General features: G+C 45.0%; 1 protein-coding gene across 5 annotated transcripts in view; it reads left to right on the top strand.

The window, feature by feature from the left end:
- Positions 1 to 26,617, top strand: part of TNRC6C (trinucleotide repeat containing adaptor 6C) — a 268,173-nt gene that overhangs the window by 220,834 nt on the left and 20,722 nt on the right. For all 5 annotated transcript variants that reach the window (XM_063960449.1, XM_063960448.1, XM_063960447.1 and 2 more), the window contains 3 exons: positions 8,427 to 8,570; positions 16,328 to 16,522; positions 17,901 to 17,971. In XM_063960449.1, coding sequence (XP_063816519.1) covers positions 8,427 to 8,570; positions 16,328 to 16,522; positions 17,901 to 17,971 — 410 coding nt within the window. The remainder of the gene's footprint in view (positions 1 to 8,426; positions 8,571 to 16,327; positions 16,523 to 17,900; positions 17,972 to 26,617) is intronic.

The following is a 26,617-nucleotide window of genomic DNA, read 5'->3' as shown; positions in this document are numbered from 1 at the left end:
ACCCCCTAGGGTGGATAAGGCGCTCACACGCTTATCAAAACAAGTGGCGTTACCGTCTCCAGAGACGGCCGCCCTCAAGGAGCCAGCTAATAGGAGGCTGGAAAATATCCTAAAAAGTATATACACACATACTGGTGTTATACTGCGACCAGCGATCGCCTCAGCCTGGATGTGCAGCGCTGGGGTGGCTTGGTCGGATTCCCTGACTGAAAATATTGATACCCTTGACAGGGACAGTATTTTATTGACTATAGAGCATTTAAAGGATGCATTACTATATATGAGAGATGCACAGAGGGATATTTGCACTCTGGCATCAAGAGTAAATGCGATGTCCATGTCTGCCAGAAGATGTTTATGGACACGACAGTGGTCAGGTGATGCAGATTCCAAACGGCACATGGAAGTATTGCCGTATAAAGAAAAAGACACCGTCTTTCAGCCTCAGTCTTTTCGTCCCCATAAGGGCAAGCTGGCAAAAGGCCAGTCATATCTGCCCAGGGGTAGAGGAAAGGGAAGAAGACTGCAGCAGGCAGCCCCTTCCCAGGAACAGAAGCCCTCCACCGATTCTGCCAAGTCCTCAGCATGACGCTGGGGCCGTACAAGCGGACTCAGGTGCGGTGGGGGGTCGTCTCAAGAGTTTCAGCGCGCAGTGGGCTCACTCGCAAGTGGACCCCTGGATCCTACAAGTAGTATCCCAGGGGTACAGATTGGAAATTCGAGACGTCTCCCCCTCGCAGGTTCCTGAAGTCTGCTTTACCAACGTCTCCCTCCGACAGGGAGGCAGTATTGGAAACAATTCACAAGCTGTATTCCCAGCAGGTGATAATCAAAGTACCCCTCCTACAACAAGGAAAGGGGTATTATTCCACACTATTTGTGGTACTGAAGCCAGACGGCTCGGTGAGATCTATTCTAAATCTGAAATCTTTGAACACTTACATACAAAGGTTCAAATCAAGATGGAGTCACTCAGAGCAGTGATAGCGAACCAGGAAGAAGGGGACTATATGGTGTCCCTGGACATCAAGGATGCTTACCTCCATGTCCCAAATTGCCCTTCTCACCAAGGGTACCTCAGGTTCGTGGTACAGAACTGTCACTATCAGTTTCAGACGCTGCCGTTTGGATTGTCCACGGCACCCCGCGTCTTTACCAAGGTAATGGCCGAAATGATGATTCTTCTTCAAAGAAAAGGCGTCTTAATTATCCCTTACTTGGACGATCTCCTGATAAGGGCAAGGTCCAGAGAACAGTTGGAGGTCGGAGTAGCACTATCTCAAGTAGTTCTACGACAGCACGGATGGATTCTAAATATTCCAAAATCGCAGCTGATTCCGACGACACGTCTGCTGTTCCTAGGGATGATTCTGGACACAGTCCAGAAAAAGGTGTTTCTCCCGGAGGAGAAAGCCAGGGAGTTATCCGAGCTAGTTAGGAACCTCCTAGAACCAGGCCAAGTGTCAGTGCATCAATGCACAAGAGTCCTGGGAAAAATGGTGGCTTCTTACGAAGCGATTCCATTCGGCAGATTTCACGCAAGAATTTTTCAGTGGGATCTGCTGGACGAATGGTCCGGATCGCATCTTCAGATGCATCAGCGGATAATCCTGTCTCCAAGGACAAGGGTGTCTCTTCTGTGGTGGCTGCAGAGTGCTCATCTACTAGAGGGCAGCAGATTCGGCATTCAGGACTGGGTCCTGGTGACCACGGATGCCAGCCTGAGAGGCTGGGGAGCAGTCACACAGGGAAGAAATTTCCAAGGAGTGTGGTCAAGTCTGGAGACTTCTCTCCACATAAATATACTGGAGCTAAGGGCAAGTTACAATGCTCTGAGCCTAGGAAGACCTCTGCTTCAAAGTCAACTGGTGCTGATCCAGTCGGACAACATCACGGCAGTCGCCCACGTAAACAGACAGGGCGGCACAAGAAGCAGGAGGGCAATGGCAGCAAGGATTCTTCGCTGGGCGAAAAATCATGTGATAACACTGTCAGCGGTGTTCATTCCGGGAGTGGACAACTGGGAAGCAGACTTCCTCAGCAGGCACGACCTCCACCCGGGAGAGTGGGGACTTCATCTGGAAGTCTTCCACATGATTGTGAACCGTTGGGAAAGACCAAAGGTGGACATGATGGCGTCCCGTCTGAACAAAAAACTTCTCATACCCAAGGTACTGAGAATTATAAGACGGAGAGGAGTAAGAACTATACTCGTGGCTCCGGATTGGCCAAGAAGGACTTGGTAACCGGAACTTCAAGAGATACTAAGAAGGGACTTGCTTCAGCAAGGATCATGTCTGTTCCAAGACTTACCGCGGCTGCGTTTGACGGCATGGCGGTTGAACGCCGGATCCTAAGGGAAAAAGGCATTCCGGAAGAGGTCATCCCTACTGCTGGAGTCGGGAAAACTGACTTGCTGTTATCCTGTATGCACCCAACAAACGGGGTGCTCTTGCTTCTAAGCAGACGATTGCTAGTTGGATGTGTAGTACAATTCAGCTTGCACATTCTGTGGCAGGCCTGCCACAGCCAAAATATGTAAATGCCCATTCCACAAGGAAGGTGGGCTCATCTTGGGCGGCTGCCCGAGGGGTCTCGGCTTTACAACTTTGCCGAGCTGCTACTTGGTCAGGGGCAAACACGTTTGCAAAATTCTACAAATTTGATACCCTGGCTGAGGAGGACCTGGAGTTCTCTCATTCGGTGCTGCAGAGTCATCCGCACTCTCCCGCCCGTTTGGGAGCTTTGGTATATTCCCCATGGTCCTTACGGAGTCCCCAGCATCCACTTAGGACGTCAGAGAAAATAAGAATTTACTTACCGATAATTCTATTTCTCGTAGTCCGTAGTGGATGCTGGGCGCCCATCCCAAGTGCGGATTGTCTGCAATACTTGTACATAGTTATTGTTACAAAAATCGGGTTATTATTGCTGTGAGCCATCTTTTCAGAGGCTCCGCTGTTATCATGCTGTTAACTGGGTTCAGATCACAGGTTGTACAGTGTGATTGGTGTGGCTGGTATGAGTCTTACCCGGGATTCAAAATCCTTCCTTATTGTGTACGCTCGTCCGGGCACAGTATCCTAACTGAGGCTTGGAGGAGGGTCATAGGGGGAGGAGCCAGTGCACACCACCTGATCCTAAAGCTTTTACTTTTGTGCCCTGTCTCCTGCGGAGCCGCTATTCCCCATGGTCCTTACGGAGTCCCCAGCATCCACTACGGACTACGAGAAATAGAATTATCGGTAAGTAAATTCTTATTTCAGCAGTCTGAGATGTGGGACCATGTTAAATATCTTACTAAAGTCTAGATATGATACAACTACAGCCCCCCTGATCTATTTTTTTAGTCACAGAGTCAAAAAAGTCAATAAGATTTGTTTGGCATGATCTCCCCTCAGTAAATCCATGCTGTTGTGATCCTGTAAATTGTTGGATTTAAGATGTTCAACAACTCTTCCTTTTAATAGTGTTTTACATTACTTTCCCTACTGATGTAAGGCGTACTGGTCTGTAGTTACTTGCTTCTTCCTTGCTTCCACTTTTGTGCAATGGTACTACATTCACTCTTTTCCAGTCCACTGGAATTGCTCCTGTAGCTAGTGACTGGTTGAATAATTCTGTTAAAGGTGTTACCAGCACATCTTCTAGCTCTTTTAGATTCCTTGGATGTATCCCATCTGGCCCCATTGATTTATCCACTTTCATTTTCAGAGTTCTGTTAGGACCTTCTCCTCTGTAAATATATTTTGATCCACCTTATTTTTACGAATGTCCTTGCAACTTAACTGAGGCCCCTTCTCCTGTCCTTCTGTAGTGAATACTGTGCAAAAATAATTATTTAGATTATCTGCTATTGCTTTGTGTCCCTCAACCAAGCCCACACTCTGTCTTAAATCTTATTCCTCCATTTGATTTCTACTTTCACTTATATACTTAAAACTGTTGCCCCCTTTAACAAATAACTGGACCATTTTCTCCTCCGCTTCTTGATTTGTTTGTTACCTCCTTCCGTCTGGCAAGATACACATTTTTGTCGTCATTTTGAGTCTACTTATATTTCCTAAAGGCCAACTTTTTTGCTTTCATACTAGTTGATACCTCTTTTGTAAACCACACTGACTTCCTTTTCCTGGTGCTTTTTCTAGCCCTTTTGATACAAAGGTCTGTGGCTTTTAGAATTGCACTTTTTCATTTTTTCCCCACCTCTCCTGCACTCCTTCCAAGTTCCTCCAATATGCCAATGAATTGTTAACATATACCCATTTTTGCAATGTCAGCCTTCCTAAAATCCAACACCTTTGTTTTTATGTGGCACAAGTTGAACCCTGTCTTTATTAAACTATACTGCTAGATGGTCACACCACTGAAACTTTCACCAGCCTTATGCTAGGTGCAGATCATCAATCTTGAGTATGGCTTCCAATGTGACACAATTCTGCATCTCTATACACAACCACTCTCAGCAACACGCCCATACTACATTACATGGTGTTTTCGTCTCTGAACGGCCAACACATTTCTAATATGTTTCTTGGTGCATGTGTCTGAATCTGTACTGCACTCTGTATGAACACTATCAAGACGCATGCACGGTGCAACTTAGGCGCATGTGCAGACAAAAACCATTGCAGACGGAAAAAATAAAACACATTGGCCCCCACAGGTTAAAAAAAAACACATTGGCCCTCACAAGAACAAAATAAAATACATTGGCAAACCGAAGGGAAAAAATAAACACAGCCTAAGGATAAAAAAAAAAAAACACGTTGGCTGCCGCTGGAAAAAAAAACCCACATTGGCCCCACAGGAAAAAACAAAACACATTGGCCCCACAGAAAAAACCTCTACATTGGCCCCACAGAAAAAAACCTCCACATTGGCCCCATAGAAAAAACCTCCACATTGGCCCCACAGAAAAAAAACCACACATTGACCCCACAGAAAAAAAAACCCACATTGGCCCCACAGAAAAAAAAAAACCACATTGGCCCCAATAGGAAAATAAAAACACATTGACCCCAACAGGAAAAAAAAAACATTTGCCTCCACAGGAACAAAATAAAATCTATATAATTAGCCCCAGTCCCCACAAAAGACTAACCTGTCTGCAGTACTTGTTGAATTGCTCGTCTCCACCTCCCAGTACTAGAGCTGTCGTTTATTTTGAACACTGCGGTACCTGAGCTGGTCACAGTACCAGCATATGTAACCTGTCTTGGTGGGCTACTGTGTCTAGGAGGCCAGGGGGTAGGATGGGTAGTGTATGTCCCTGTTGCCTGGGGGAGTAGGGGTGTTAGAGCAAGTAGTGCATATCCCTGGGCTGGTGGGTACTGAATGTCTAGGGGGCTGGAAAGGGAGGGGGGTGTTAGGGTGGGTAATGTGTCCCTAGGCTGGGGGAGGGGGGTAGGACTGTATGTACATGGGGGCAATAGGTAGGGAGGGATGAGTATTTCCCATGCACCAGAGAGTAGTTTAGGTCTAGAGGGGGCAAGGGGGTAGTATATGTACCTGGGCAGGGAGTTACTGTATGTCTAGAAAGCGAGGGGGGGGGGGGTGTATGTTATGTTAGAGGACAGGGCGGAGCTGGTTATAGATGTGTTCTATCCCATCTAATTTAATTGTATTACTTATTAGCGCTATCACGTCCTTCTCTTTTTGTCTTCTGGGGTTTACAGGGTAGGGCAGGTTAAACGGTATGCAGATAGCATACCGCTCGCTGGGATCCCGATGGGGGCACCATACCGCCACCGGTATACCGGCGAGGTAGGTGATTCCCCCTCTGTGGGTATCCACGACACCCATAGAGGGAGAATAGAACCTGTGGTGACCAAGCCCGTAGAGTGGTGAACGCAGCAGCCCGCAAGGGGCTTCTCTGTGCTCTCCTCCCTGCCGGCATTCTACAGCTCAGAATGCTGATTTCGGCATCCTGTGCAGCGGTAAAACATGCCAAACCCGGTTAAACATAGCCCTCTATTGGAGGCAGTTTGTGAATATGAAGCAATACAGAACTCCAGCGCCACCACTGCTCCTATTTTATGGCACCTGGAAGTTGGCATACCAATTGGGGTACATCAACATATATTTTTTTTGAGAGTTGTCTGTTCAATGTGAGCCTACTAGTAAATATGTACATTTAGATCTATGAAATTACTTAACGATGCAAAATATAGTTCTTTAGTTAATAAGGAAATAACAGTTAACATAAGACTTATATAATGCTCTTTTACATACATAATAAAATTTTATTTTTTAGAAATTACATATTTTTAAATTGTAGTGCATTAGAAATACTTTCTTGTAAGAATTCTGATTTAGTAAACTTGGTAAGTCCCATGCATGCTGTGAGTGAATCAGAACACAGACACAGTAGGAATGGAGCTGGTCACAGGCACAAACCTCTTTGAAACGGAGCAGGTCACGAGCACTGCCAAGACCAGTGGAGTGAGATAGGCAGTCAAACATCGAGGGCAAAATGGTGCCAAATGGACAGGAGACCCAAGGTCCAGAAACCCTGTACCACCTCAGAGCCAGCAATCAGGAAAGCACAGTTCAATGTATAACTGCTGCTGCTGCTGCATGGCAGTGCATGTAACATCATTGCCTCCTCTGTGCCACGGTGACGCAATACTGAAGCAGATGTGCACAATACCCGGAAGTGCCGTAGCAGATGACAGTGGAACGCAAATCCTTGAAGTCCAGCGGCCTGAGTCAGCAGCCAGTGCCGGCTGGACTGCAGACGGGGGCATGCATATCTCACAACTTTGTCCTTATCTGAAGAGGGACACACGCGCGGCCTATGAAAAGGGGACGTGGCTTCACGGGAGGACCTGCGATTGCGAGTCAGGCCCCCGTTTTCGTCACTGAGGCTGCATGCCCAGTGCTCCGTGATCTGCTGGCATGCCCCCTCTCCTTCTGTCTCCACTGAATAGGCATCTATTCACCGCTGCAAGTGCAGGAGCCTCCCAACTGCCCCCCCCCCCCCCCCCCACCGCGGGACACTGTGGCCGAAAGGTGGGACAGTTGCCAAAAAAACGGGACTGTCCCACGAAAATCATGACAGTTGAGCGATCAGGCTAAAAATCGGCATTACTGTGCATGCATATGCACCGCAGTGTGCAGGCGCGTCGTACAGGTACAATGAGTATCGTGGGTTTGCACGCAGGAAGATTGACATGAAGTGGGCGTTTCTGGGTGGCAACTGACCGTTTTCAGGGAGTGTTTGGAAAAACGCAGGCGTGGCAAAAAACGCAGGCGTGGCTGGGCGCTTGCTGGGCGGGTGTGTGACGTCAAAAGCCGTCCCTCTGTCGTTAGAGTCAACGCACACGAAGAGTAACTACAGGGCTGGTCTTGTTTTGCACAAAAAGATTTTGCAGGCGCTCTGCTGCACAAGCGTTCACACTTTGAAGCGAAAATACACTCCCCAGTGGGCGGCGACAATGCATTTGCACGGCTGCTAAAAACTGCTAGCGAGCGATCAACTCGGAATGACCCCCTCTATTCATTAAACAACACCACCACACAGGCAATACCAATTGCAAGCAAGTCATTACATCAAAAACGTTAAAAACATACATGATTTTGTAAGAGAGAGAATCGTTTGTTGGAATTTGCAGCACACAGCATGGTGATGACTTCTTATAGTTTATAACACAGATGATATGCATGAGATGCAGAGAGGTTTTGCAGTATAAGAAATATATACTTTTCTGGTTATAACGCAGTCTTTCTGTAGTAATGTTGGTATGCTATTTGTTTGCTTTCTGTTTTCCTTTGGTTTAACTCCGATATAACGCTGCTATTGATTTTAAGCTGATCTCCTAACCTATAGTGAATAAATATGGCTATATAAACATGTGTTCATCCTGATTACTAGCCCCATCCCCATACAGCAACCCTCCACCTCCAGCAAATGGTATTAATCAAATCTCATGTAAGGTCAGTAAACCGCACTCAATCACTAGAAGTTCTTGACATACTAGATATAAAACCACTTATGACGGCTTTTAAAAAAAATGTAACTAGTCACTGCTATGCTATAAAACACAGAAATCCAATGAGAGTAATAGCTGATCAAATTACCTAGTATATTTCAGTACAAACAGTTGAGATAGTGTGCAGTAGTGATCTGCATAGATTTACCATTGCAAACTTTCCAGTATCTGCATTTCTGCACTCCTCTGCCATTATTACAATTTCTAATATACATTGTTTCATTTATTTGATCCCCGGGTGGTATTCTACAACAATATCTTATGTTCAAGTATTGGAAGCATCTAGTACTCTACTATAGTGAATCAGTAAATGTTTTTCATGCTCAGTTTTTTGTTTTTGCTTTCTCTATGTACTATTGGTGCATAATTAAAAACATGAAAGCAGTTGTTCTGGGCCTTAAGTTTGACATTTACATTTTAACTGAATTGCAGAATTTCATCCAGGAGTGCCTTGGAAAGGTCTGCAAAATATTGACCCTGAGAATGATCCTGATGTGACCCCTGGAAGTGTCCCAACTGGACCCACCATTAATACTACAATCCAGGATGTCAACCGTTATCTTCTCAAGAGTGGAGGTATCAAGAGTTGAAAAGCAGATATTTGTTTATTCTATAAAAGGTCAAGCAAGGTTTTATGTATTGCTATAATCTCTGGATGCTCGGCTACTAGTTTCCATATTTTACTAAGAACGCAAAGAAAGTGATTTTGTTAAGTCTGTCCAAATGCTTCTGGCCTTATCCTGTTTGTTCATTGCAGCAGTGTTGAGAAAAATTGGGATTTTTGTTTACTTACCGTAAAATCTATTTCTCTGAGTCCATCTGGGGGACGCTGCGCCGTTACTTGTGGGTTAGAGGTGTGTGGTAGTGGAGTTTGGCACAGAACTATCAAAAGCTGACTCCTCCCCCCTCTAACCCCTCCCATCTCCTTCCTGCTCAGCCATATTCAGTTAACGTTTAGCCAATGAATGGCCTCCGACGGATCGTCCGACTGCATCCCAGATACAACCTGTGCAAGCCACTCATCTACGCCTTTAAGCACCCAGGCACTCGCCAGAACTGGACGGAGAGAGACACCTGATAAGGAAAACATAGATTTTAGTAATGCTTCTATCTTCCTATCGGTAGAGTCTTTTAAAGTCACAGACTGTACTGACGGAATAACCGTAGCTTTTGCTAAATGCGAAATAGGAGCGTCTACCTTTGGGGCAGTCTCCCAAAATTTTGTATCTTCCTCCGTAAAAGGATACAGAAATTTTAACTTTTTAGGAGCCTGGAAACGAGAATCCGGTTTTAGCCAGGGTTCTTTTAAAATATCCGCAAAGTGCGAGTAAGAAGGGAAGGCAGTAACCTGTCTCTTCTGTCGTTTGAAGAAAGGGGAAGAAGTCTCGGCTACTGCCTCCTCCTGAATATTAAGGGTCTGACGAATGGCTTCGATTAGTAACCTAACACCTGAACTAGTAGATAATTCCTCATCTTCCCAAGCCGAATTTTCGTCCCATTCAGGAGCTACCTCCCCTTCCTCCAATGGAGATGTCAGAGTATCCAACTCCTCTCCCGGAAACGTAATAGCGGGCAACGGCTGCGTTCGCTTAGAAGCCGCCGAACTACTGGCAGAATTTACAAATTTATTTACAGACTGAGTCAAATCAGTGAGACACTTTCCCATATTCTGGGCCCAAAGCGGTTCCACCTGAGTCTGGGCCAAAGCTGCTTCCGACCTTGACTGACGCAAATCTGAAATTGCATCCACCATGGCCTTGACCCAAGGGGGCATTGACTGATCTGTGGAGCTGCCCTGGTGATCTGCCGCTGGTGCACCAGAGCATGATGTACAGAGGGTCCCTGCGTCAGCACTCCCCTTAGCCAGCTTTGTGCCACATTGTGAACATGAAAAATAAACCACTGAGGTTGTTTTTCCCTTTGCAGGTTTCTCTGGCTTACTGGTCATCCTGTACCCTGATGTACTATGTCTTGTCCCCCCAAGTCTGTGTGATCCCCCCCCTCATATACTTGCGGTTTTTGTGTAAGTGTCCGTAGTACAGCGTCCCCCCGTCTGCAGGCAGAGAAGATGGCGCCGTGAAGAGCAGCGCGCGCGCGGGCAGAGCTGGGCGGGAAGACGGCCCTGCCCGCCTGACGTAACTTCTCCCCTCTCCGGCGAAACCGGAAGTTCAGCTCCCGTACGCCGCTACACAGAGCGGTTGTCACGGTAGCACAGTAACGGTCCCAGGGAGTGTATAACACCCTCCCGGACCTAAACACAGTCCGCCCCCACCACAATCCATCTCAGTTCAGCCACCTAAAGTCTGTCCGGCTGTCAGTGGATGGTCGCGCGCTCGGGGGGGGGGGGTAAAACCCCAAGGAAATAGGAAGTAGGGACAGCCCAATACTGTCAGTGACAGATTGTGGCTGTCCAGTACCTGATTCTGCCGTTTCTTCCCTGAAGGCCCCAGTGACCAAGGTATAGTGGCCTCCATACAGCAGTCTGGAGTGGGATACTAACCCCCTCCACTGTTATACCTGTCACCTGTAAACAGGGACTAGGTACTTGTTAAAAGAAATAAAAACCTAAAGAGAAATAAAAACTGTGTCTGTACTCCACAGGCACAAAACTAAAACTGAATATGGCTGAGCAGGAAGGAGATGGGAGGGGTTAGAGGGGGGAGGAGTCAGCTTTTGATAGTTCTGTGCCAAACTCCACTACCACACACCTCTAACCCACAAGTAACGGCGCAGCGTCCCCCAGATGGAGGACAGAGAAAAGATGTTTGTTTCCCTTCCGCTTTGTTGGCACTATTATCAATCACCACATTAGATACATTACCAGTCAAAAGTTTTAGAACACCCCCGTTTTTCCAGTTTTTATTGAAATTACCACATTTTAATCTCAATGTTCTCTTAAATAAAAGCAAAGAGCAAATCAACAATTGGGGAAACAAAATCATAGAATCATTCAGTATAGTATTGCTATACTGAGTGATTCTATGATTTTTTTTCCCTCCAATTGTTTTTGTTCTTTGCTTTTATTCAAGAGAACATTGAGATTAAAATGTGGTCATTTCAATAAAAACTGGAAAAACGGGGGTGTTCTAAAACTTTTGAGTATAGAAAATGTAATTTTACATTTTTGACTCCTCAAAGTAAGGCCACCTTTTGCAGATATAATATACAGTACTTATCTTTATACAATGGAAATCAAATATTGTTCAGGAAGCTCTTCCCTTACACTGTCGCAGAAGTTCCCACACTTGTGTTGCACTTGTAGGTTGCTTTGCTTTTACCCTTCTGTCCAAGTTATCCCAAAGTTTCTCAGTGGGGTTTAAGTCTGGAGATTGGGCTGGTCATTCCATGATTTGAAGCCTACCATATACAGTATCTTGCAAAAGTATTCACCACCCTTGGCATTTTTCATGTTTTGTTGCCTCACAACCTGGAATTAAAATGAATTGTTTGAAGGTTTGCATAATTTAATTCACAGAACATGGCTACAACTTTGAAGATGTGATTTTTATTTATTTATAGTGAAGCAACAAATAGGACAAAATAACAGAAAACTTCAGCGTGCATAACTATTCACCCCCCTAAAGTCAGTACTTTGTAGAGCCACCTTTTGTGGCAATTACAGCTGCAAGTCGCTTTGGATAAGTCTTTGTGAGCTTGCCACATTTTGCCACTGGGATTTTTGCCTATTCCTCAAGGCAAAACTGCTCCAGCTCCTTCATGTTGGATGTTTCCACTTGTGAACAGCAATCTTCAAGCCTGACCACAGATTCTCAATTGGATTGAGATCTGGGCTTTATCTAGGCCATTCCAACACATTTAAATGTTTCCCCTTAAACCACTCAAGAGTTGCTTTAGCAGTATGCTTCGGGTTATTGTCCTGCTGGAAGGTGAACCTCCGTCCCAGTCTCAAATCACAGGCAGACTGAAACAGATTTAGAACCATCCATCTTTCCCTCAACTCAAAACAGTTTCCCAGTCTCTGCTGCTGAAAAACATCCCTGCAGCATGATGCTGCCACCACCATGTTTCACTATGGGAATGGTGTTCTTGGGGTGATGGGATGTGTTGGGTTTGCGCCAGACATAGCGTTTTCCTTGGTGGCCGAAAAGTTACATTTTAGTCTCATATGACCAGAGCACCTTCCTCCATACATTTGGGGAGTCGCCCACATGCCTTTTGGCAAACTCAAAACGTGCCTTCTTGTTTTTAACACTAAGTAATGGCTTTTTTCTGGCCACTCTTCCATAAAGCCCAGCTCTATTGAGTGTATGGCTTATTGTGGTCCCATGGACAGATACACCAGACTCTGCTGTGGAACTCTGCAGCTCCTTCAGGGTTACCTTTGGTCCCGTGTTCCCTCTCTAATTAATGCCCTCCTTGCCCAGTCTGTGAGTTTTGGTGAGCGGCCCTCTCTTGGCAGGTTTGTTGTGGTACCATGTTCTTTCCATTTGAAGATGATGGATTTGATGGTGTTCCGGGGATCATCAAAGATTTGGAATTTTTTGATAACCCAACCCTGACTTGTACTTCTCAACAACTTTGTCCCTGACTTGTTCGGAGCTCCTTGGTCTTCATGGTGTGATGCCTCTTGCTTAGTGGTGTTACAGCCTCTGGGGCCTTTCAGAAAAAGTGTCTTTATACTGACAGATCATGTGACACTTAGATTGCACACAGGTGGACTTCATTTCACTAATTGTGACTTCTGAAGGTAATTGATTGCACCAGAACTTTTTGTAACAAAATAGGTAAAAAGCCAAGGGTTGTGAATACTTTTGCAAGGCACTGTAGTTATTTTCCTCTAAGGTACAGTAGGTCTAACATTACCTGTAGGTATGTTTTATGTCATTATTTTACTCTAGGGTGAACCCTTGACCAATTATATATAACAAGGAATGTTTTTCTCAACCTTACACTAAACATTTGCAACTTTAATACACCATCACAACAATGGACAAACAACATAAAATAATATACTGAACCAGAGCTCAGCACATACGGATCACCTGCGTCTATCAGATCAGGTATTCTCCAAGGTGTATTCACCTTGATTACATGCAAAGATAAAAGATAAGATCTAGTGCAACACTGTATAAGTTCATATATCGTTTCCAGACCATCTAAAATGAGCTCACATTCAATCAGATTGTGAAAATAAAAGTTTTTTCTGACTCCGTGTAGTTATCCAAACAAATCTGCCACCTCCCCAGGATATAATAGCAGACAATACATGTAAAAATAAAAAGATACATATAGTGCAATACTGTATTTTTATGTGTCTGTTCATAAATGTGGCTCAAATGCACTCACATTTAATGAACTTGATTGCCATTCATTGTTTTATTCAGTGCAGTTACAGTCTGGAAAGGGTTTAACGCCTCCCCAAAATGTGTAAGCAGGCAGTGCATGTAAGAACAGATACAAATAGTGCAGCACTGTATATCATATATATCAAAGTCACTAAGTTTACTTGAACACTCATTGTTTACAGGTCAAAGATTTCTTTACTCCCTGCAGCTTTCTAATGTATCCGTACTGATCTTAAGATGAAAGCACCGCCGAAATGGTCAACTTCCATATGGTCCTATAAATCAAGGAAAAAATAAATAAAGCACTAATAGGGTATTATACTCTATTTATTAAAACTAGTTAAACATTTGCAGTGACAATATGTCAAGCACACAGAAGCACTCTTTACCAGCGAGATATGTGTGTAAGCTGTCAAATACAATTGCTGTTCTCAGATACTCTGGTGAGTAAAGGATGCAGCTGCGGGGCTTCAGATATGCAAGTCTTCAAACCTGATTGCTCCACCAATTTTTTTGTCAAATGGGCAAAACAAAACCATGTATCATTGCAGGGGGGGCAGATATAACATGTGCAGAGAGAGTTAGATTTGGGTAGGGTGTGTTCAAACTGAAATCTAAATTGCAGTGTAAAAATAAAGCAGCCAGTATTTACCCTTTACAGAAACAATATAACCCACCCAAATCTAACTCTCTCTGCACATGTTATATCTGTCCCCGCCCCTCCCCTCCCTGCAGTGCACATGGTTTTGCCCATTAGAGAAAGATTTAGCTTTTGCAATCAGGTCTGACTTAGGCCCAAAGTCACCAATCCGTTGGCTGGCCAGACCAATAGGGTTTCCGAGAGAGTTCCTTATTCAAGATGACTGCATAATCTTCAGAATATCCTTTTATATGAGGCACACCTGATTAAATGACCGCATATGGTATCCACTTACTCTTCCAGTTTGGTCTTAATAAAATTACATATATCCTAATAATGAATAATCTAACAGTAGGGAATATATATGTTGGTTAAGAACATTCATGTAGCCACATATTAATAGCTTCAAAAAAACTCACCTGTTAGTTGATGGCAATTATCACCCTTGATTGTTCAGGGAGCATATATACACTGAGGAAATTGTAAGGATTCATGCTGACATTGATAATCCTCACTTACCTTGATACATTGGTTAGTGTAAAGATTACTTTATGCAACGCCGTGTAGATAAGTTTTTTCCCATCTCTGTGGCGTTTAATTGAACATATCATTTTTGGGTATATGAAGCTCTTACGTGCACTAATGCCACATATAAGAAGTTCTTCGGAAGATTATGCAGTTGTCTTGAATAAGGAACTCGTTCCGAAACGCATTTACCCAGCCGGCACACTGGATTGGTGACTTTATACTAAGAGACTTGGATATCTGGAGCCCCGCAACTGCATCCTTTACTCACTTGGGGATCTGAGGATGGCAATTGTATTGACAACTTAAGGGCCCCATACACTTATGCGACATGTCCGACCGTCATGTCGCAGGCGATCACCCCGGCAGCCTCCCGGGCGGCAGGATCGCCCAAGATACATCGTATGCTGTCCTTTTTCATACGATGTATCTTGTGCGATCCCAGCCATGCCTGTGGGGTCGGACATGATCGCTAGTGCAGCACGGTCAATCTGGAGGATCCGATCTGATGCTCACGGGAATGCGGATCAGATCGGAAACACCTCCAAAATGCCCGATTACATCCGATATATCAGGCCGAATGCCTGAAATCGGGCATTATCGTTCTAGTGTATGGGGCCCTTTACACATATCTCTCTGGTTCGGAGCATCTCTGTGCACTTGACAAATTGTGACCTGTTTTAATGTTCTAATATATATAGGATAATGCACTATTAGTGCTTTATTTTCATTTATTTTTCTCCCTTGGTTTATGGGGGCCATTTAGGTGGTGTTTTCATCATAGATAAGATTAGTGTGCATTTTGCATGCATATGAAAGCTGCAGAGAGTAAAGAAATCTTTTTCACATGTTCACTAAATGTGAGTGCGTTTGCAAAAATCTGCTGAGTTTTATATATGATATACAGTGCTGCGCTGTTTGTATCTGGCCTTGCATGCACTGCCTGCTTATACATCATGAGGAGGCGTTAAACCCTTTCCAGACTGTAACTGCACTGAATAAAGAAACAATTATTGGTAGACAAGTTGATTAAATGTGAGTACATTTGAGCCACATCTATGAATTGACCTATATAAAAATACAGTGTTGCACTACATGTATCTTTTTATGTTTACATGTATTATCTGCTAATATATCCTGAGGAGGTGGCAGATGTTTGGGTAACAACTACACAGACAAGTTGGTTGAATGTGAGTTCATTTTATATGAGCTGGGAATGAACATAAGTATTTATTCAGTGTTTTTACAGTGTTGCACTATATTTTAGCTTTTATTTTTGCATGTAATCTTTGCAAATATACCAGGAGAATACATTATCTTAGTGACTAGACGTATATGATCCCAACAGACTGCGATTTGGTTCATTATATTTTATGTTTCTTGACCAACTATACATATTCCAGAGGGTATTGCATGGTACTGCAAAATATTATGGGAGCCTTTTCTGTTCAGGGTGCCAATCCCTCTGTGTGCCCATGCCCCTTTTACTTTGCATGCACAAAGAACTCTGGGGACCATATTTGCCTTCAGTCTGTCTGTGATGTGTATTATGTGCTTTAAAGGAAATTGCCTCAAAATAGTTTTTCAGTACCTTCCCCAGTACAGCTTTTTCATATACTGTACAGCAGATAAGGCATTTCAGATTGTTCATTGCTTGCCATTTTTAGTCACCCTAAATTTTAATGTGAAATGCCGATTCTCAGTATATTATACAGATGTTTGCAGCTCATTAAATATTCGTTACTTTCCATGTTGTTGTTTTACTTCTATTGATTGGACTTATGCTAAATTTCCCATGCTTTGTTCTCAATAAATAATTTTTTAAATATGTATTTAATACTTTTCTGTCTTTTTCTTTCTAGCTAAGTTGTCTGATATAAAGTCCACCTGGACATCAAGTCCTATCGCCCACACTCAAGCATCCTTGTCTCATGAGTTATGGAAAGTACCCAGAAATACAACAGCCCCAACAAGACCCCCACCTGGGTTAACCAATGCCAAGCCTTCTTCTGCCTGGGGCACAAACCAATTGGGCTGGACTAGCTCCTACTCAACAGGTATTATTATGTATCTCATGCTCCAATGGTTTTAACATGTCCCTTACATTAAGATTTCGTCTTATAGGCCAAACGTTTTGCTTTACAAAAGAACTTAGGTGACAGGATCACTGTTCAGTTTGGCCACATACATTTGTGGTTGAATGGTGACCACACAAATAATAGTAGATAATGTTCATCTTTGGGCCTAAGTCAGCTTGAATTGCAAATTGCAAACCTGCTCTCAGCAGCTTTGCAAATGCAATCCATAACAATGTAAATGCATGAGGAGATTTACAGCACCTCCTTCCTGCATTTGCAATAGCTATACTGCGACCGCATCGCAGTCCTGGATGAACATTGCGAACATCGGTCATCACGTGATGTTCATCTACGACTGCTGGCTGAGTAAGCCTTACCTGTCACAGGGCAGCTTGCGAGGCCTGAGAAAACTGCGTCTCGCCACACAGGCCTTGGCTTCGCCACTCCTGGAAAATGGGGGCGAAACACCCCCGTTTCCGGCAACACCAGCCGCCTCCGTCCCTCAATCGGGCAGCTTCGATAATATTTTTGCGATAACTGATAATGATCCTATGGCTTCTAATAGAATTGTCACCTGAAATCACGGTTTTGCCCAATCTCTGCTGCAATACCGCAGCATGTCTGGCCATTTTAATTCTTAACATCCTACTCCAACAATATAAAGTGTCTTTATGACCTCATGTTTATAGACTTTATGTCTCACTGTTTCATGCGGGTGTGATATGTTAGGTAGATTAGACTTAAGTTGACAGTGTCTAGGTCGTCCACTATTGGTCGACATGAGTTTTTTTACTTTTTTTTGGTGTCGTTTTCTCCGTACAGTGACTGGGAACGCCAATTAGTGCACTCCACTACCGCTGCGCTCAGCACAGGTTACCGTTCCCAATTGTAGTACACGTGGATCGTAAAGTATGAAAAAGTTTTAAAAAATGTGGAAAAACTCATGTCGACCTTTTATCATGTCAACCTAGTGTCCCTGTCGACCTAGAAACCAAGTTGATCTACTTACTGTCGACCTGAAGAGCAGATCCCGTTTCATGCACAAGGTCAGGGTCAGTGAAGTCACTGTAGATCAAGTTATTTTGGGCCTTCTTTTTGACTGAAAAGGATGCTGTCTTAAAACCGTGTGAGAAGCTTTAAGTAGCGTAGTAATTCTTTTTAATAGAGCATCAGCAGAATGCCAGCACAGCCTTGAGAAATATATTTTACCTTCAGTATCCATAATGTATATGAAAAATGTGGTTTTTACGTATAGTGGCCTTTTCTTGTCACTTCATCGTACTTTGTGTGTAGATTTCCATAAATGTCTAAATGTAATTTGTATTTATACGAAAGACCTGCATATTAACTGTTTCAGGTTCTACTTGGAGCACAGACAGTTCAGGAAGAACTAGCAGCTGGCTGGTCCTGCGCAACCTCACTCCACAGGTACCATGCTGTTGTGTGTCTCATGGATGGTTTAATTAGACAAACCACACCTAATGATCTGCTCTTCTGATTAATTTGTGTCTGGAGTGTGCAAATGGTTCCCATTAAAAGTATAAGCAAGATCTTTAAACAGTACAGTAAAAAGTTACAAAGAACCTTCTCAACATGAACATTTAAGGTATACAGAGTATGTATTTGTACACCTGTTTATAAAACCACAGTCATCTCATTTATATAGCGGTTTACGCATAATCCCTCCTAAAATTAGAAGTTCAGTGTGTGCCGTATTTGCAAATGTGTGGTAAGGAAACCACCGTTATGCAACACTGCGTTTATACTGTAGCTGGAACAATGATAAATAACAATTAGATTGCACAGCCCAAACTGAGACTTTACCCTAAATTTCATACAATAACTGGAAATAAATAGCTTAGTAATTTGAAATCTACTACCCACTGCTTTGAAACACAATTAGCCTGCTGTTTTGTTATTTTTTTTTTAAATTGCAAAAAAAACAGGTTTGTTTAAATAAATGTCATCCAAACGGGGTATTAAGCTGGGTACACTCTATGCAATTCTTTTTTAGTGTGTATGATGCACCAAAGCCCACTATGTCAGTCCCATCGGAAATGCATCATTAGGATATCTGTAGTGTGTACAGAGATCGGCCTGATCCTGCATATTAAAAAAAAAAAAAAAAAAATTTGTACGCTCTACACCTGTTTTTTCAGGTTTGTTTCAGTTGTTGGAGTTTGTCTAGTCATTGGCAAATCTGCCAGGTGTGTACCTAGCTTTACAGTCAAAATGCTTTCAGCATTCTATATTGCTAGGTGTATTACATATCATATATGTCTCTGTTTTAGAAGTTAATTTAAAAAAATAGAAAATTGTTTTCTCTGACGTCCTAGTGGATGCTGGGAACTCCGTAAGGACAATGGGGGATAGCGGCTCCGCAGGAGACTGGGCACAAATAGAAAGCTTTAGTACTACCTGGTGTGCACTGGCTCCTCCCCCTATGACCCTCCTCCAAGCCTCCGTTAGATTTTTGTGCCTGAACGAGAAGGGTGCACAGTAGGGGCTCTCCTGAGCTTCTTAGTGAAAGTTTTAGTTTAGGTTTTTTATTTTCAGTGAGACCTGCTGGCAACAGGCTCACTGCATCGAGGGACTAAGGGGAGAAGAAGCGAACTCACCTGCGTGCAGAGTGGATTGGGCTTCTTGGCTACTGGACACCATTAGCTCCAGAGGGACCGATCACAGGCCCAGCCTTGGAGCTCGGTCCCAGAGCCGCGCCGCCGGCCCCCTTACAGAGCCAGAAGCAAGAAGAGTCCGGCAAATCGGCGGCAGAAGACATCCTGTCTTCCACAAGGTAGCGCACAGCACTGCAGCTGTGCGCCATTGCTTCTCAGCACACTTCACACTCCGGTCACTGAGGGTGCAGGGCGCTGGGGGGGGGGCCCTGAGCAGCAATAGAAACACCTTGGCTGGCTAAAAATACATCACATATAGCTCCTGGGCTATATGGATGAATTTTAACCCCTGCCAGATTTTCACAAAAAGCGGGAGAAAGGCCGCCGAGAAGGGGGCGGAGCCTATCTCCTCAGCACACAGGCGCCATTTTCCCTCACAGCTCCGCTGGAAGGACGTCTCCCTAACTCTCCCCTGCAGTCCTGCACTACAGAAACAGGGTAAAAAAGAGAGGGGGGCACTAATTGGCGGGATATTAACAATACAGCAGCTATAAGGGAGAAACACTTATATAAGGTTGTCCCTATATCTATATATAGCGCTCTGGTGTGTGCTGGCATACTCTCCCTCTGTCTCCCCAAAGGGCTAGTGGGGTCCTGTCCTCTATCAGAGCATTCCCTGTGCGTGTGCTGTGTGTCGGTACGTTTGTGTCGACATGTATGAGGAGGAAAATGATGTGGAGGCGGGGCAATTGCCTATAATAGAGATGTCACCCCCTAAGGAGTCGACACCTGAGTGGATGGCTTTATGGAAGGATTTACGTGACAGTGTCAGCTCCTTACAAAAGACGGTTGATGACATGAGACAGCCGACTAATCAGCTAGTCCCTGTCCAGGCGTCTCAGAAACCATCAGGGGCTCTAAAAAGGCCGTTACCTCAGGTGGTGGATACTGACGTCGACACGGATACTGACTCCAGTGTCGACGGTGAGGAGACAAACGTGACTTCCAGTAGGGCCACACGTTACATGATCACGGCAATGAGAGAGGTGTTAAACATTTCTGATACTGCAAGTACCACTAAAAAGGGTATTATGTGGGGTGTGAAAAAACTACCTGTAGTTTTTCCTGAATCAGACGAATTAAATGAGGTGTGTGATGAAGCGTGGGTTTCCCCCGATAAAAAACTGATAATTTCTAAAAAGTTATTGGCATTATACCCTTTCCCGCCAGAGGTTAGGGCGCGTTGGGAAACACCCCCTAGAGTGGATAAAGCGCTCACACACTTATCAAAACAAGTGGCGTTACCGTCTCCAGATACGGCCGCCCTCAAGGAACCAGGTGACAGAAAACTGGAAAATATCCTAAAAAGTATATACACACATACTGGTGTTATACTGCGACCAGCAATCGCCTCAGCCTGGATGTGCAGCGCTGGGGTAGCTTGGTCGGATTCCCTGACTGAAAATATTGATACCCTGGATAGGGACAGTATATTGTTGACTATAGAGCATTTAAAAGATGCATTTCTATATATGCGAGATGCACAGAGGGATATTTCCACTCTGGCTTCAAGAGTGAGTGCGCTGTCCATTTCTGCCAGAAGAGGATTATGGACGCGACAGTGGTCAGGTGATGCGGACTCTAAACGGCATATGGAAATATTGCCTTATAAAGGGGAGGAGTTATTTGGGGTCGGTCTATCGGACCTGGTGGCCACGGCAACTGCTGGGGAATCCACATTTTTACCCCAGGTAGCCTCTCAACATAAAAAGACGCTGTCTTATCCGGCTCAGTCCTTTCGTCCCCATAAGGGCAAGCGGGCAAAAGGTTCCTCTTTTCTGCCCCGGGGCAGAGGAAGGGGAAAAAGACTGCAACAGACAGCCACTTCCCAGGAACAAAAGCCCTCCCCCGCTTCTGCCAAGTCCTCAGCATGACGCTGGGGCCTTACAAGCGGACTCAGGCACGGTGGGGGCCCGTCTCAAGAATTTCAGCGCGCAGTGGGCTCACTCGCAAGTGGACCCCTGGATCCTGCAAGTAGTATCTCAGGGGTACAAATTGGAGTTCGAGACGTCTCCCCCTCGCCGGTTCCTGAAGTCTGCTTTACCAACGTCTCCCTCCGACAGGGAGGCAGTATTGGAGGCAGTTCACAAGCTGTATTCCCAGCAGGTGATAATCAAGGTACCCCTCCTGCAACAAGGGAAGGGGTATTATTCCACGCTGTTTGTAGTACCGAAGCCGGACGGCTCGGTGAGACCAATTTTAAATCTGAAGTCTTTGAACACTTACATACAGAGGTTCAAATTCAAGATGGAGTCACTCAGGGCAGTGATCGCGAACCTGGAAGAGGGGGACTATATGGTGTCTCTGGACATCAAAGATGCCTACCTCCATGTCCCCATTTACCCTTCTCATCAAGGGTACCTCAGGTTTGTGGTAGAAAACTGTCACTATCAGTTTCAGACGCTGCCGTTTGGATTATCCACGGCACCTCGGGTCTTTACCAAGGTAATGGCCGAAATGATGATTCTTCTTCGAAGAAAAGGCGTTTTAATTATCCCTTACTTGGACGATCTCCTGATAAGAGCAAGATCCAGAGAACAGTTAGTAGTCGGAGTAGCCCTATCTCAAGTAGTGCTACGGCAGCACGGCTGGATTCTAAATATCCCAAAATCGCAGCTGATTCCGACAACACGTCTTCTGTTCCTAGGGATGATTCTGGACACAGTCCAGAAAAAGGTGTTTCTTCCGGAAGAAAAAGCCAGGGAGTTATCCGACCTAGTCGGAAACCTCCTGAAACCAGGGCAAGTCTCAGTGCATCAATGCACAAGAGTCCTGGGAAAGATGGTAGCTTCCTACGAAGCGATTCCATTCGGCAGATTCCACGCAAGAACGTTCCAGTGGGATCTGCTGGACAAATGGTCCGGATCACATCTTCAGATGCATCAGCGGATAACCCTGTCCCCAAGGACACGGGTGTCTCTTCTGTGGTGGTTGAAGAGTGCTCATCTTCTAGAGGGCCGCAGATTCGGCATTCAGGACTGGGTCCTGGTGACCACGGATGCCAGCCTGAGAGGCTGGGGAGCAGTCACACAGGGAAGAAATTTCCAGGGCTTGTGGTCAAGCCTGGAGACATCACTTCACATAAATATCCTGGAGCTAAGGGCCATCTACAATGCTCTAAGCCTAGCAAGACCTCTGCTTCAAGGTCAGCCGGTGCTGATCCAGTCGGACAACATCACGGCAGTCGCCCACGTAAACAGACAGGGCGGCACAAGAAGCAGGAGGGCAATGACAGAAGTTGCAAGGATTCTTCGCTTGGCGGAAAATCATGTGATAGCACTGTCAGCAGTGTTCATTCCGGGAGTGGACAACTGGGAAGCAGACTTCCTCAGCAGGCACGACCTCCACCCGGGAGAGTGGGGACTTCACCCAGAAGTTTTCCACATGATTGTGAACCGTTGGGAAAAACCAAAGGTGGACATGATGGCGTCACGCCTCAACAAAAACTAGACAGGTATTGCGCCAGGTCACGGGACCCTCAGGCAATAGCTGTGGACGCTCTGGTAACACCGTGGGTGTACCAGTCAGTGTATGTGTTCCCTCCTCTGCCTCTCATACCCAAGGTACTGAGAATCATAAGAAGGAGAGGAGTAAGGACTATACTCGTGGCTCCGGATTGGCCAAGAAGGACTTGGTACCCGGAACTTCAAGAGATGCTCACGGAGGACCCGTGGCCTCTACCTCTACGAAGGGACCTGCTCCAGCAAGGACCCTGTCTTTTCCAAGACTTACCGTGGCTGCGTTTGACGGCATGGCGGTTGAACGCCGGATCCTGAAGGAAAAAGGCATTCCGGATGAAGTCATCCCTACCCTGATCAAAGCCAGGAAGGATGTAACCGTGCAGCATTATCACCGTATTTGGCGTAAATATGTTGCGTGGTGCGAGGCCAGGAAGGCCCCTACAGAGGAATTTCAACTGGGTCGTATCCTGCATTTCCTGCAAACAGGACTGTCTATGGGCCTAAAATTAGGGTCCATTAAGGTTCAAATTTCGGCCCTGTCGATCTTCTTCCAAAAAGAACTGGCTTCAGTTCCTGAAGTTCAGACGTTTGTCAAAAGGGTGCTGCATATACAGCCTCCTTTTGTGCCTCCAGTGGCACCTTGGGATCTCAATGTGGTTTTGGGGTTCCTAAAATCACATTGGTTTGAACCACTCACCACTGTGGACTTAAAATATCTCACATGGAAAGTGGTAATGCTATTGGCCCTGGCTTCAGCCAGGCGCGTGTCAGAATTGGCGGCTTTATCCTATAAAAGCCCTTACCTAATTTTTCATACGGATAGGGCAGAATTGAGGACTCGTCCTCAATTTCTCCCTAAGGTGGTTTCAGCGTTTCACTTGAACCAGCCTATTGTGGTACCTGCGGCTACTAGGGACTTGGAGGACTCCAAGTTGCTGGACGTAGTCAGGGCCCTGAAAATATGTTTCCAGGACGGCTGCAGTCAGAAAATCTGACTCGCTGTTTATCCTGTATGCACCCAACAAGCTGGGTGCTCCTGCTTCTAAGCAGACTATTGCTCGTTGGATTTGTAGTACAATTCAGCTTGCACATTCTGTGGCAGGCCTGCCACAGCCAAAATCTGTAAAAGCCCATTCCACACGGAAAGTGGGCTCATCTTGGGCGGCCGCCCGAGGGGTCTCGGCTTTACAACTTTGCCGAGCTGCTACTTGGTCAGGGGCAAACACGTTTGCTAAATTCTACAAATTTGATACCCTGGCTGAGGAGGACCTGGAGTTCTCTCATTCGGTGCTGCAGAGTCATCCGCACTCTCCCGCCCGTTTGGGAGCTTTGGTATAATCCCCATGGTCCTTACGGAGTCCCCAGCATCCACTTAGGACGTTAGAGAAAATAAGAATTTACTTACCGATAATTCTATTTCTCGTAGTCCGTAGTGGATGCTGGGCGCCCATCCCAAGTGCGGATTGTCTGCAATACTTGTACATAGTTATTGTTAACTAAATCGGGTTATTGTTGTAGTGAGCCATCTTTTCTAGAGGCTCCTCTGTTTTATCATACTGTTAACTGGGTTCAGATCACAAGTTATACGGTGTGATTGGTGTGGCTGGTAATGAGTCTTACCCGGGATTCAATATCCTTCCTTATTGTGTACGCTCGTCCGGGCACAGTATCCTAACTGAGGCTTGGAGGAGGGTCATAGGGGGAGGAGCCAGTGCACACCAGGTAGTACTAAAGCTTTCTATTTGTGCCCAGTCTCCTGCGGAGCCGCTATCCCCCATGGTCCTTACGGAGTTCCCAGCATCCACTACGGACTATGAGAAATAGAATTATCGGTAAGTAAATTCTTATTATTAGTGTCCTGCTGAAAATTTTTCAGAACATGGATTAGAGTGACCAAATAATTTTATTCTCCACGTATTTTTATGAAGCAGAAATTCTACATTTTGACAGGCATAAGTTCAGAGAAAAGGCTGCAGTATTTATTCAGTATAACCGTCTGTTTTAGATGGTCCGTTAGTTTCTCTTGGGATGAATTATTATGCAGTATCAGTAGCTTGCACTGTTGCTGGTCCCATTGCGCCTAATTCAGATGCGGTCCCCATTTTGCAATTGTAAACAAATCATTGATGTTTTCTTACATCACGTATCGGAGCAACAGTGCGCACAAGCAGTGAGTTAAATTCAATTGCGGTGATACTGAGGAATTAGTCGCAGAGTGAGTGACAGGAAGACAGCGTTTGGGAGTAATAACGGGAGTTGTCGGGTAAACCCAGACATGTCATGGCTATTCAGGCGCCATTTTCTGGGCGTGCATAAATTAGCAGTTCCAGTCTTACTTGCTACTGGACAGCCCTCTGCGTCCCTGGAGAGTAGCTCACCCTGCGTGTCTTTAGAGGCACTCGGACTCTGCAACATGACTCAATTTGCGACAATGGTACCTATGTATCAGCAATTATACGCCATTGGACGGAAATGAAGCAATAGTATATGGTGTCCCTATGCTCAGGTTATCTTCTGCCTATAATAGCATATAATTGCAATTGCGTACAGCAAAAGATAGCAACCACATCTGAATTAGGCCCATTATGCATGGGAACTAAGTAAAACAAGTGATTGGGATATTTACAATACTATCAAAACAACAATGCAGTAAAACATAACTTTGAAAAAGAATATAGGGGCCCTGATATAAATCGCACATTACGAACACAAAATAATCTGAAAGAAATAAAAATGGTCACTAAACTATACACAAAACCAGCTGCCGCTTTCACTTCGACACGGTGCTCTCTAAAGCCTTCTTTAAAACCTAGGTCGACCAATTTATACAATCTCAACAATGGAATCTTTTTAAACAAACCCTGGAGGCATCTGTTTTTTCACTATTTTTCCTTTGGTGGGTGTCTGCTAATAAATGCTTTCCTGGGGTGTTCATTTCAGAACACACATCCTGTAGTCATCATTTATGTAATTCCTTCCATATAAAATTTTATCCAGGACAGATTTGACTCCTGGTACTGAGACCAAATAGCGCTTCTAAACTGTTTGCTGGTTCAAGTGTACAGCAGCAGTGTCCTTGCACAAAGCAATGGATTTTTGGTTAGTGATAATGGTATGTAAGTTTGGTCTGTTCTGTTGACATCAGCCTTATATTTGTTGTAATCACAGATGAACACTGGCCTACAAAATAAATACCTCAGAACAAAGGTTTGTACCAAACCTTCTAAAGAGTTGAGAAGTTGCCCATAGCAACCAGTCATATTCTAACTATTATTTTATAAATTGGTTGTTATGGGCACCTTTTAGCCCATTTATTGTATCTTTAGAAGGTTTGATATATTTGCTCCCAAGTTACTGAAGTACAGTGGATTTGTGGTAATTGTAAATACATTAATGTTAATGCTACGTATTGCTGTAAATTAGGGAATATTGGCCACCATTCCGAGTTGATCGCACGTAGCAACTTTTTGCTGCTCGTGTGATCAATTTGACGCCGCCTATGGGGGAGTGTATTTCTGCATAGCAGGGCTGCGATCGCTTGTGCAGCCTTGCTATGCTAAAAAAGTTTCCTGCAAAACAAGACCAGGGTCAGCGCGACGAAACCAGCGACGAAGGTCCCGGGATTGACGTCAGACATCCGTCCTCCAAACGCCTGGACGCGCCTGCGTTCGGATCTCCACACCCGGAAAACGGTGAGTATCCGCCCCGGAACGCCTCCCCGCTGTCAATCTTCTTGCGATCGCGCTAGCGATCACTTTCTTCTCTCTTCTGGTCGTTGCCCGGCGATGGCTGTCGCTTGGCAACGATGCGCATGTGCATTGCAGGCGCTGCGCATGCGCAGTTCCGACCCGTTCGCACTTCAGCAAAGCACAGCTGCGTGCGAACGGGTCGGAATGACCCCCATTGTGTTTTTTAAATTTAGCAACTTTTGACCCAGG

Source organism: Pseudophryne corroboree, chromosome 3, assembly GCF_028390025.1.
Source record: "Pseudophryne corroboree isolate aPseCor3 chromosome 3, aPseCor3.hap2, whole genome shotgun sequence".
In the NCBI taxonomy this organism is placed as follows: domain Eukaryota; kingdom Metazoa; phylum Chordata; class Amphibia; order Anura; family Myobatrachidae; genus Pseudophryne; species Pseudophryne corroboree.
Note: the sequence above shows the minus strand (reverse complement) of the source record. Positions and strands in the feature narration are given on the sequence as shown.